General features: G+C 34.5%; 1 protein-coding gene across 13 annotated transcripts in view; it reads right to left on the bottom strand.

Moving 5' to 3' along the window:
• FOXP2 (forkhead box P2) overlaps positions 1-12,497 on the bottom strand; it is a 528,558-nt gene that overhangs the window by 108,644 nt on the left and 407,417 nt on the right. For 9 of the 13 annotated variants that reach the window (XM_082472320.1, XM_082472315.1, XM_082472317.1 and 6 more), the window contains one exon: positions 9,054-9,128. The exons of the other annotated variants lie outside the window; for them this stretch is intronic. In XM_082472320.1, coding sequence (XP_082328446.1) covers positions 9,054-9,128 — 75 coding nt within the window. The remainder of the gene's footprint in view (positions 1-9,053; positions 9,129-12,497) is intronic. 13 annotated transcript variants of the gene reach the window in all.

The following is a 12,497-nucleotide window of genomic DNA, read 5'->3' as shown; positions in this document are numbered from 1 at the left end:
AACAATGATAGCATTGATTGTTCCAGGCATTTTGTAGGACTTTTCTATAAGCACAGTTTCTCAACAGACTTCTAATCTCTGTACTCATTTCTATAGCTTTAAGTAGTCAATTTACAAGTGCTATGAATATTTTTACAGGATCAAAGGTGTATGTTAGTCACTTAGCATTTTCATCTGGTCAATTCAAGGATCCATTCTGAACTTTACCTATTTAAATGTTTGATATTTCAGTATCAGACTTAAAGTATCAATATTATGTCATCCACTTTACTTTGTATTTTAAAGTCAGGATGACCCACAAATCACTTATGTTCAATTGTTAAGACATAATATTTGTCTGATGGATAGTAAAGAGACAACCTGAAAAGCCAGGGAAACCCTACAGAGCAACTGATCTTGCTTGGATGTGTAGGGAATAAATAAAAGGGGATAAAGGGAAAATGACTCTAAAAGATTAAGACTTTGTAACTATTAAGCTTATGCCTCTAAACATTAGGAGATAAATAGCAATGCCCTGCATAACTTTAAAAAATAAGTCTTTTTTTCTAGCTGAAGTCCTAACAAAAGAATGTAAGCAATAAATCAACAGTCTGGGATTTCGGGATTCACTTTAAAACATTTCTGGGGGAATCACTAAAGATCCTTGAATTTTTCTTTTCTAAAACCTCAACCTATAAATTAGACTATCTCACAGATCTGATTGAGACGTTAAAAGTGTCCTCAATTATTTGTAGTGAGGTGGATGGACTTAGAGTCTGTCATACAGAGTGAAGTCAGAAAGAGAAAAACAAATACCGTATGCTAACACATATATATGGAATCTAAAATTTTTTAAAAAAGGTTCTGAAGAACCTAGGGGCAGGACAGGAATAAAGACGCAGACGTAGAGAATGGACTTGAGGGAATGGGGAGGGGAAGGGTAAGCTGGGACGAAGTGAGAGAGTGGAATGGACATATATACACTACCACATGTAAAATAGATAGCTAGTGGGAAGCAGCCGCATAGCACAGGGAGATCAGCTTGGTGCTTTGTGTCCACCTAGAGGGATGGGATGGGGAGGGTGGGAGGGAGATGCAAGAGGGAGGAGACATGGGGATATATGTATATGTATAGCTGATTCACTTTGTTATACAGCAGAAACTAACACACCATTGTAAAGCAATTATACTCCAATAAAGATGTTAAAAAAAAAAAGTGTCCTCAAGTAGTCGGGTAATATGCACAGTAATTTCAAAAGTGATCATGAAACTGATCCGGTTTTTGAAACCCGATTATAGGTAAATGTGATTAGCAACATTTGGAAAAAGGGAGTGGTTTCTTTCTTTAACAAATATATAGAATTAAAATTAAAGTACACAGCTTGCCAAAACTAATATATATGAACCGTGGCTCAAGTCTAAAGAACTATCAGATCATCAAGAGTTCTCCTTGAATTCAATGAATAATGAAGAGATATAAGGAAAGTCACTTGGATTCTTTAGTTTTCTCAACTGTAAAATAAAGGAGTTGAATTAGATGAATCTTAAGGCTCTTTTAAGCTAACATATTCCATCAGTCACTACAGGATGGAAATGCATGTGGATTAGACACCCTCGCCTCCTTATTTTGGCAATGCACTAACAGGGCACAACCCCTCCAATAAAGCAGAATGACTACGTAGGTAATATACAGAAAGACAAGGGTAAACATGCAAAAGAAGTATATTTTCCAGACTTAATATGCAAATGAAGTATATTTTTCACCCTTAACATAAGAGAGTATAAGAGAGATGCAACTTACAGGCAACAACGATTTAGGGAGAAATAAAGATAAAACAACAGTACACGTTATTCATATTATTTTACTTCTTCTAATTTTATATTGATTACCTATGTATCAAGAAAATACTGCATATATAACATTAAATTTCTAAACCTTTAAGCTTGTTTATCAAATTTTGATATCATTTTTCCAACATTCTTTCTCTCTCTAAAATTACACAACCACATGTGAATTTATGAATTATGCTTAATTTAATGAGAATTTATCTCTGAGATATTTACTTGATGCCTCCTTTTCACTGTAGTATCTCTTAAGAATACTCTTACGTAAGAGTACTTAAGTAATATCTCTTCAGTTCTCTCTCATTCTATACTGTCTTTTTTAAGCCCCACTAAATACTTTACAACTTAAATCCTAAATTAGAATTAAGATATTATATTGTTATTCTGGAGTGTCACGTTATAACACACTGAATTTGAATGGTAGATTACTTCTGCCAATATTCCAAAATATCTCACACTATCTCTCTTAAGAGAGAACAGGAAGAAGGTCTGCTGGAATGGTAATGACGACTTCAGGGAAAAGAGCTTAGGAACATGGCTGCAACAGCCGGAGCATTTCGTGCTGTTCCTCAATGTTAAATACAACAAAAAAGTTTCATCTTGAAAAGCTTAACTTGATATAAGACTTTATTCTTTATTTTATCAGTAGCATGAATCTACTTGCACCAAATTTATTACCATTCTGATAAGGAATATAATTAATTGGAAATAAGTGCAATTTCATCTAAGATGTATGGTGCATTGTATGATTACAGCATGACCAAATTCTGATAATAGTAAGCTTTCTGAACCCCGCTGGATAAAGATTTGAAGTACAGTGTGCAGTTTCAGGTTTAAGTTTGAATGCCAATGGGAATCATGTACTGTTTAACATGATATCCTATGTATTAAAATATATGAAAATCTGGTTATTTAGAAATATCTTTAAGTGAATATATTGCTGCATGAATGGTGCCAGCAATAAAAATTTGATTCTATAATTTGTCAATCATGTGCATAACAACTCATTTGCCTAATGAAAATTACAAATGTAAAAAATTTAACTTCAAAAAGAAGAGAAAGAAAAATGAATTGCAGATAGAACTCAATAAAAACACATGGACATTCTTTTACATAATTGATCTTTTAGCTATGTATGTGTATGTATGTTTGTGCATGTGCATGTGCTCATGAGCTGTGAAAATGTATACACTAGGATGACTTGTTTTTTTGTGCCTTTCACTTATTATTATGCTACAATAAATGATGTGGAAACATACAAGGAACAGAAATACAAATAATAAATACAGAATACACACTTTATCAGTGATGTTTAGAAATATGCAAGAACTATAGAGTGAACTGTTAGAAGTTAATACAGATTATATTTCATATTTGTAGAGACTATCACTAATAGCTCATTACAAATAACTTTAAATGTGAAAGGAAAAATACAGTCTTCAAATGGGCAACATAAATTCACATTATTGCCACATATATATTCTAGTGTGTGTATCAATTTAGTTGATGAAAAATATATTAACAACAACAAAACCAGATAACTAAATAAATAATCCTTTCATCAGCCCCTGATTTCTGTCATACTAATGCTTTGGTGAATCATCAAGGGGAGTAAATTATTCATTATAAATTTCAAAGAGGAGTCCCCATTGAAAAAGCTCTGCTACTGGTCCTTCTTGGAACCAACATCAAGAGAATTCATGGCAGTCTCAAATATTGCAATAAAATAAAAGGTGAGAGGCAATCACTCAGGAGAGGTGTCTAGAATGAACTGAGCTCAGGGAGCTACATCCCAGCTGAGTGAGGTGTGTAAAGATAATTACTAATATCTTGAGTTATACTAGGAAAGAAAAAGATTAATCAAGGAGTTGCATGCAAATGTCAGTCAAGGCTTAAAAACAGAAACCTTTATTCTACTTGCAACGGAGAATCTGGAAGGTTTTTAATAGTAGCTCTAAATATGGTCACTATATTATAGCGTTACGGCATTAACAGAATCAGCTGTAATACAGGTGTTTGAAATGTTTGATTATCTTAAGGTTTATTTTAAATCAAAGGATCTAGCACAATACCAATCCCATTGTAAGAGTGAATACAAACTACTCAAAATGAACATGATGAATTAACAAATCTGATTTTTACTGCTTCAACATAAATTTAAAATTTTACTAACACAATTTTGCATTAATAGCAAAGAGTTAAATCTTGCAATATAGGTTTTATATAGAAAGGACTCTCCAAAAATTTTTATCCCAGGTTAATTGTCTCCAGCTTGTTAGTTAAAATGATCGACGCTACTAATAAGTAGTAATTTATCTCTAATTCTTGGTTAATCTCTGCCAATACATTTATAAAAGAGAAGGGAAGAAATAACTGGAGATAATCTGGCACTGCCACATGTATTTCCTAATTTCTTATCTTCACGTGTTCTGGTTGGATACAGACAGTTGAGAGCACAATCATTTTCTTAACATTCTTTAGCCATGATTTTCCTTGACTGCCTGAGGACATCATTTAGCTCTGGTGAGGCAGGGTTCTTTCTCTTTCACTTGGCTTAACAAATCAGAAAACATCTGGATAACTGATTTTTGTGAGGGAAAAAGTCAGTGTTCAACTTAATGAATATAAAGACTTTCCTCTCAGGAAGGAACATTTCCATCTGTTTTGGTCATGGCATAAGGTGATGCCCAAAGCCCCTTAGTGTTAATACCAAATGCATATTTAAATTTATGTCAAACAGAATTGCCTCTTTGGTCCAAGCAAGAGTATATTGATGATACTACAGATACTGACTCAAACACCTACTGCACACTTCCTATGTGTTAGTCATCATGCTAAGTACTTTTGGGAGTTATCAAATGTAATCCCTGTACCGCCCTATGAGGCAGATACTATTATTGTCCTAATTTTACAGATTGAGAGCATGAGGCTAAAAGAGGTCAAGTAATTTGCCCAATATTCAATCTAGAAAGCTGATTCCAGAGCCCATGGGACAGAGTATTTGGTACTGGGCAGAATTTATTTAAAGCCTAAAAAGAGAGATGAATTTGAAACAGAAAATAAGAGATTCTTAAAACTGTCACTATCCCCTTTTCCTTTTTTCCTCCAATCCACAATTCCCATCAAAATAAAACATTCAGGAGTCAGTCACAACAGAATCAAGATCTGTAGGGTAAAAGATGACACTGTGGTCAATAGAATTTAATTTGAATGTGATATAAAACTGCTAGACCAAGACCAGCCAAGTCTTTATTTTTAATTTATAGGTCCAACGAATTTTGTTCATCAAGATATGCATTTGACCCAGTGGTAAATGTTTTGAAATTAAGATCCAGAAGACAAAGACTCTGAGCATTCTCGTAATTGCCTTAGCACTTAGAGCTAACAGGCAGAGTCCTATGTAAAATAGTATTCACATAGGTGTAAAAACCTATAGCAAGACTAACAATAATATTATCTGCAGGTAGCTGCTAATAAGGCTATTCAGGCAGATGAGGTGTCAACACGGTCTGCTTCTTGAGGAGTGAACTTGGGTTGCTACTGTGTGGCAGGGAAGCCAAAGGTTGTGAAATTTAGGATCTTGACAGAATTAGCCATTTGTAAAGCTGTTTGATATATCAGGGAAAAAACAAAGGCACCAATTCCATTACTAAAGTTTGAAAGCAAAGTAAAATAAGTGAAGATTTTTCCAGATTGGAGTTAAATATACATCATTTGAAAAAATTGAGGGTGAAAAGCAAGTATCGAAAAGAAATCTCTTACAATGATGCTCACTTACACTCATCTTCTTGTCTTTTAAAGCCAGAACTTAGGGGCTTCCCTGGTGGCGCAGTGGTTGAGAATCTGCCTGCCAATGCAGGGGACACGGGTTCGAGCCCTGGTCTGGGAGGATCCCACATGCCACGGAGCAACTGGCCCCGCCCGTGAGCCACAACTACTGAGCCTGCGCGTCTGGAGCCTGTGCTCCGCAACAAGAGAGGCCGCGATAGTGAGAGGCCCGCGCACCGCGATGAAGAGTGGCCCCCGCTTGCTGCAGCTGGAGAAAGCCCTCGCACAGAACCGAAGACCCAACACAGCCAAAAATAAATAAATTAATTAAAAAAAAAAATTAAAAAAAAAAAGCCAGAACTTAATGCTTTTTCCTATAAAATTCAAACTTATAATAAGAATATTAAATTGTTACTCTTAGAGTATTAAATGTACAACCTCTGGAGCCCAAACATTTCTTTTAAAAAAACAGGGAATAGAATTTAAGATTACAATTTTTAGGTAGACATGATGTGAGTACAATTACTACTGCCCAGTACTGCAGTGAATTAGTAGAGGCACAATAAACATAATCTATTAGTGAGTTCATAAAAGTGTCTCTACTGTTCAACAACATGATAATAAGGAGACACAATACTTAGATGATGGCCAACATCTTATGGCTACTTCCAGACCAAAACACCAGAAAATACTCCTCTGAAATATATTTTCATTGCATCTTTGGTTAGGAACCTGACACCATAAATACCTGAAAGAGGATGATATGATGGAGAGCTTTTGACATCTGTTTAATCTCAACTATGTAACATTACTATTTCTTTAAGATAATTTGGGCTTTAACCTACATTTGGTGATTGTAAGTGGCTTTCCTCCCCCGAGATTTATAGTACTTTATTTCAGGCTTGTTAATAAACTTATAGGAGAGAGGGGGTAAAATTAATTTAATCTGCCACTTTAGAACACATGCCTGAAAATTTTGTTTTTTTATTTGTGAAGGTTGATCAATCATGGAAGTAATATGTGTGATATTAAGTTAATCCATTGATAGAGCATTATGTACGGTCTCTTAAGAATTTAGAAAACTATTACAGTGGTTCACAATTTATTATAAATGTGAGGTATATAGATTATAAAGGGACGGGGCTGGTTTTAGATACACGTATCTATCCTTTCTATACCTTTGTTCCTTCCAACCCACCAGTAATCTCATGGTGCTCAGACTTAGTCGAGTACCACCCCAGCATACTAGTACTTATAAAATTTAACAAATACTAAGAGAGAGAGCCATGACCATCACATAGAAACTGTCAACTATGAATAACAAATAGTATTTGTTTTAGTTTGCATCTTGGTTTTAAATCACATTATGTAGCCATTTTAGCTTGCAGAAAGTTTAATATAATCAATAAAGGAAATAAGCACCTACTTAGTATTTAATGTTTCCCTTGTGTTGTGAAGTCAAGAACCATCATTTGCAAAGTCACTCAGTGACTAATTTGAAGTATTAAGTTTGGTGCACTGCAGGGATGGAAAACACCTGATCTACGCACTGCCATGCTCTCTCCCCCCACCAACCACAGCAGACCTCACTAATTTATCCTGTTGTTCTTTCTGTCTTGGAGACTAACTGCAGTCTCAGACACATGGCACAACCTCAGACTCCTGTTCAACACTGCATTCAAGGCAGCCATGAACAATGTGGCATACCTCTGGAAAGACCAATACATTGGTGATCACAAACTTGGGCTGTAGATTCAGGCTTGCCATTGAGGAACTGCAGGGCACCTGTGAGTTATTCCTTTAATTTCTCCATGGTTTGTTTTTACTCTGAAAACATTTCAGTGAAAATATAAAGATCTGTTGCTGTAGATGTATTTTTCCATCAGTAGAGAATAAGTTTTTAAATGGTAGAAGTAGATTTACAAAAAGAACAAACACTATTATTGGTTAAGCCATCTCACTCTTCAGTCTAAAGAAAACAATTTTTCCACTGAAATTATTTTAGGAAAAAGTGTTACCAATTAAGAATACTGCCTGTTCCATTTTTAATGCACTATTTTTTTAAGTATAATTTTGAATGAATCTTCTTTACTAAGTTAAAATATAGTTATTTTTGAAGTGTAACTTAAATTTATTTTCTTCAAAACATAGAGAAAACCTAGAAATTAAGATTATTTTAGTATTTCACATAAATTTACATAATTTCAGCAAAACTTAACACTACTTTTTAATTTTTGCTATTTTTTCAAATGTTATTATTGTAAAGAAAGCTTAGGAGGGCAAACACTTTAGAATTAAAATGAATGAAATCCCAAACTAGATAATTTCAGATCATTATGAAACCTAATTTCATGTGCAAAATTTATTACCAATCTCCTGCATTCACTATTTCCATAAAATAGTACATGTTACTGCTGTAACATTTCCATTTCCATTTTTGTTTTGCATCTAACATTTAAAAAATGTTAAAGTTTATATATTTTCCACAAAGAAGAGCATTCCATGTTAATTTGACACTATTTTTATTGAGAAAAATCTTTCTTTTTTTCAACTAAGGTATGAAATTATATATTTCTTCTTCATTCAGGAAGACACTGATTATTTGTCTATGAGTCTTAATTATGTTGTGTTCTACCAATCATAAATTAGGAAATATGTATATGGTAGTAAAAAAAATAAGCTTTGGGTGAGTCAATTTAGGAATATTCTAGACCATGGAAACTAAAAAAGTACATCAATTCTTAAGGAAACAAGCAAAAATTCTATATATGAAAATATACGACTTACATATTTAGAGATTCCTTAGGAATACAGGTAGTATCCATGGTAAATAGAAACATGAAGTTGCTCTATTTAAAAACTCTTGAACGGCCACTTCAGGATTGCTATTCATTTCCAAGGCTAACCAGTATGTGAACTGGGTCATGGAAGCAATTTTCATTGGATATTATAGTCTAAAGAGACAAATTACACTCTAGTGACAGAATATGTAAAAAGAGGCCTTGGTATATTTATATGGTAACTTGCAGAACATGGAACAGCAACTTTTCCCTAAAATATGTATTGTATCTATCCATAGTCTCAATGCACTTATTTTATGCATATCAATACCATCTCATCAAATTATTCCTAAATCTGTTCAAGGAAAGTGTAGTGGTTCAAGAAAAGTACAGAGGTGAAAAAGCCATATGCTCTCATATATATAAGGTAAACTTTAATGCCATCAACTCACAGAAACTGTGAACTGTATGTATATCTGATGAAACATAATTGAAGTGAGAATATAAGAAGTAACAGAAAACAAACTAATTACATCTGTGCCTTAACATTAGTCATCTCTTGATCATCTGCATCAATGGAAGGCAGTGGCTGATAGAAAATCACAGACCATCTCTTTAGCAGGGTTGGGTCTATGGCCTTGTGCATAGTAGCTGAATTACTAATTGCCCAGTGTAACTTACTGCAAATGTGTTGTGAGGATGCCCATCACCAGAAGAGTGGCCACAGACACATAATTTTGTTTCTGGAAGCAATTCCTAGATTAAACAAAGAGAATCAGGAGTTGGCTTTTTTTTTTTTTTTTCCAATCTTAAGGTTTACGCTAATAATGTACATTATCATTTAAGAAAATATTATTTGGATTATTATCTTGGTAGTTTGACCTAGGCAAGACTACTCCACCTTTGTCTCACAGCTAATAATAGTATTAAATATAAATTTAAAAAACAGGAATAATTTGGCAGATGTTAATTTGAATATTTGAACATACGAAATAACCACTAACCAAAAATTATCGATCACCTACCAGGATATTGACTTAGGAGCCTCACTTCCCACTTCTAAGCTAAAATTATGGCCGATGTTTATTAATAAATATTCCTATAGCTTTAAATGGTACTGTGATTTTAGAGTATGGGATGCTATTTGTCCTTAAAACTTTCTCTCTTTTTGAAAAAGCTAACTGTTGACTTGTAGTCAATTATAACCAATACGAATGAACATAAATCCTGTCTTGTCATGAAACGTGAGAACAATCACAAGAATCCCTTTAAATAAACTGCCTTGGCTCTGCATTACTATAACACAAATATTGCCATTAAATACATATTTAAGACTATGGAGCTAAACTCAGTAATCTCTGTTAAAACCTGTTGAATTGTATCCTTTGTATTGAAAATTACTCTATACACTCAAATGAATAGTTTGCATTTTTATCTGTAAAAGCAAAGTGATTATTTATTGATAAATGACATGGAATGTCATTTTTTACCTAAGTAGCATTAGACATTTCAAAAGATTTTGTCTGAAGGGCAAAAGGATTACACTGCATTTGAGTAGACCATGTGACAACACATCCTTAGACTTCATGTATGATATGAAAGGATGATCCCCATTCATAAGATACACAAGGGAAATTATATCAGAAAACAAGAAAAGCAAGGAGGGATGTGGTAGGGGTGTCAGGGAGTATTTGTAGTGGTTTGATGCATGTAAATATTACATCTTATAAATAATTCTTTTCAAATACATCTCTGAAGTTCAGAGGATCTGTTTGAGAAACGGATTGTACATGCTTTACATCACTATATGCCATTTTCTTCAAGATAAGAGCAACATTAATTTAAACAGAAAAAAAAGTGGCTTCCAAACTACTCTTTCCCTTCAATTTCCTATGAAGAAGTATGTTACCTGACGCTGGGAGATGAGGATGAAGAAAAAACGTTCAAGTTATATTTTACTGTCAGAATCCAACAAACACTTTTTCATCTAAATTATTTTTGTCAACAGCCTTGTAGTACCCTTGCTAACCTTATTTGGCACCAGTGCATAATTAGATACACAGGGGTGTGACTCCAATTGAAGGTGTTGGCATTGAAGCACTCTGTGAAAATATTAACTATGAGGTTAACTCCAATTTTCTCTTCTTTAATTAAATGCACATGGTACTAATGAGGTAACCTACTGTTCCTTGATAGCACTAATTAGCTAAGAGGAGAGTACACTCTCACACTGCAATTTAAACCTAAAAATAAGGTTGAAATATGCTAATTGCAGGCAATTTAAAACAGTACAAGTTGAAGAACTAGTCATAATAAGAGAAACTGACTGCTTTACAGCTAGGCAGCTGTAACTTTGGTTAAAATCAAAACAAGCCACACGATTTTTGGACTGCTATTTAAGGAGGTCATAAGCATCCTAAAAAAAAAAAAGAAATGAAATGCTACTCCGTACCGCAGCAATGAACCAGACTAACAAAAAATCCTCAGATCGACACTCATCTACCTAAAACCAAAAATCAGTGAGCATCGTGACAACCCCAAAGGTGCCACGACACTGTATTTAGTACTGAAAATGAAACTTCATAAATAAGCAACATCACCTTAAGCTCTTTCAAGTGCACCCAAATTAAGTATTGTACTTTGTGTCTAACAAAGACAAAACATGTCAGGTGCTGAAGATTTGCCATCGCAATCACAGAGTCTGAAGGGAGGATACAGAGATGATTAAGAAACAGGACATTTCCAGACCAGGTACAAGTACACTGATAAAAATACACAAAAGATGCTATGAAATAAAATGCTGTAGGCATCATTTAAAGGATACAGGTGCCAAAATTATCGGAAGGATTTCATTATAAGAAGGAGATTTTTGCTACGTTTCTTCTACAGATTAGAGCTCTGTGATGGGAGTAGCCTGAAGCCTCACTGTGAGAGAGAATGTTCTCCATTCTCAGCTCAAATGACTCAGAAACATAATTTCAGTAATTCTAAGTATAATCCAAACATATCTTCTTTAATTGTGTCTCAAACATTTCCCCAATATGATTTTAACTGGTAACCATTGAGATAACTTTGACATAAAACAAGATTCTGAAGGACCTTCTGAAGCCATGACATATTTTTGTTCATCAGCAACTTTGTTTAACCAAAGCAATCATTGCCTGACAATGCCAAATCATTCCTGTTACCATAGATAAAAATACAGCACATTAAAATGATACTGTCATTAATCTATCCTTAGAGACAAAAGAGATAGGACTGTCCCACACTAAGGACTCACAGTGACATTTCTGCCCTGTCATTCTGCGTGCAAAATTATAAGATATATACAGTTTAAATAATCAAAAGAGTTGAGCAAGGAATAAAAATAGAGTTAAAAAGCAAAATTTATGAAAAGAGAAAGTCAACTTAATCTTATGTTTACTGAAGAACAATACCTGGAAAAAAGCAAACCATTTGAAAGGCACAGGCTTTTAAGTAACTCCCAACTAATAACTCCAGGAGTTTAAAGTATGTGAGAATAAACTTTGCACTGCCATTAGCCCGTCATCATGTCTTGCCAAAAAGCTTGGTTGAAGAAACTGCTTTGAAAAACCTACCCAGCTTCTTCTCCTGGCTGTCCTAGAGCTTTCTACAACAGATGGAGACAGAATGTTGGCAAGAGACGCGCTAATCAACCTCCGACCAACCATGCTTGAACAGATCCATGAAGCTGCAGGTCTGTGAAGGAGTAGCAAGGCGAATGAAATCAGACAGTCATTTAGAAATGGGTCTCCTGGAGGAAACCTGACATAATCCAGCAAATCACAGGGAAACACAATGTGAATGGATGTTTTAAGTGTTTGCATCTGTTTCAAATAAGCACCAAAGAACCTTTTAACAGTGAAAAGGCCAGGACAGTGTACTGGAAGGGGCTTTCAACATTAACTTCAGAGGGAAACTATTCTTCCGTTAAATATGGATCATTGCAATTTTCTGTTAAAACAATAAAGACTTCAGTGTTCAGTGCTGGAAATAAGAATACTAGCTCTGGAGACAGTCTGCCGGGGTTCAGATCCTGACTCAACACTTACTAGTAGTGTGACCTTGAGCAAGTTACTTTGCTCTTCTGGCCTCTCTCTCTAG

The sequence above is a fragment of the Balaenoptera physalus genome (genome assembly GCF_965194825.1).
Source record: "Balaenoptera physalus genome assembly, chromosome: 8".
In the NCBI taxonomy this organism is placed as follows: domain Eukaryota; kingdom Metazoa; phylum Chordata; class Mammalia; order Artiodactyla; family Balaenopteridae; genus Balaenoptera; species Balaenoptera physalus.
Note: the sequence above shows the minus strand (reverse complement) of the source record. Positions and strands in the feature narration are given on the sequence as shown.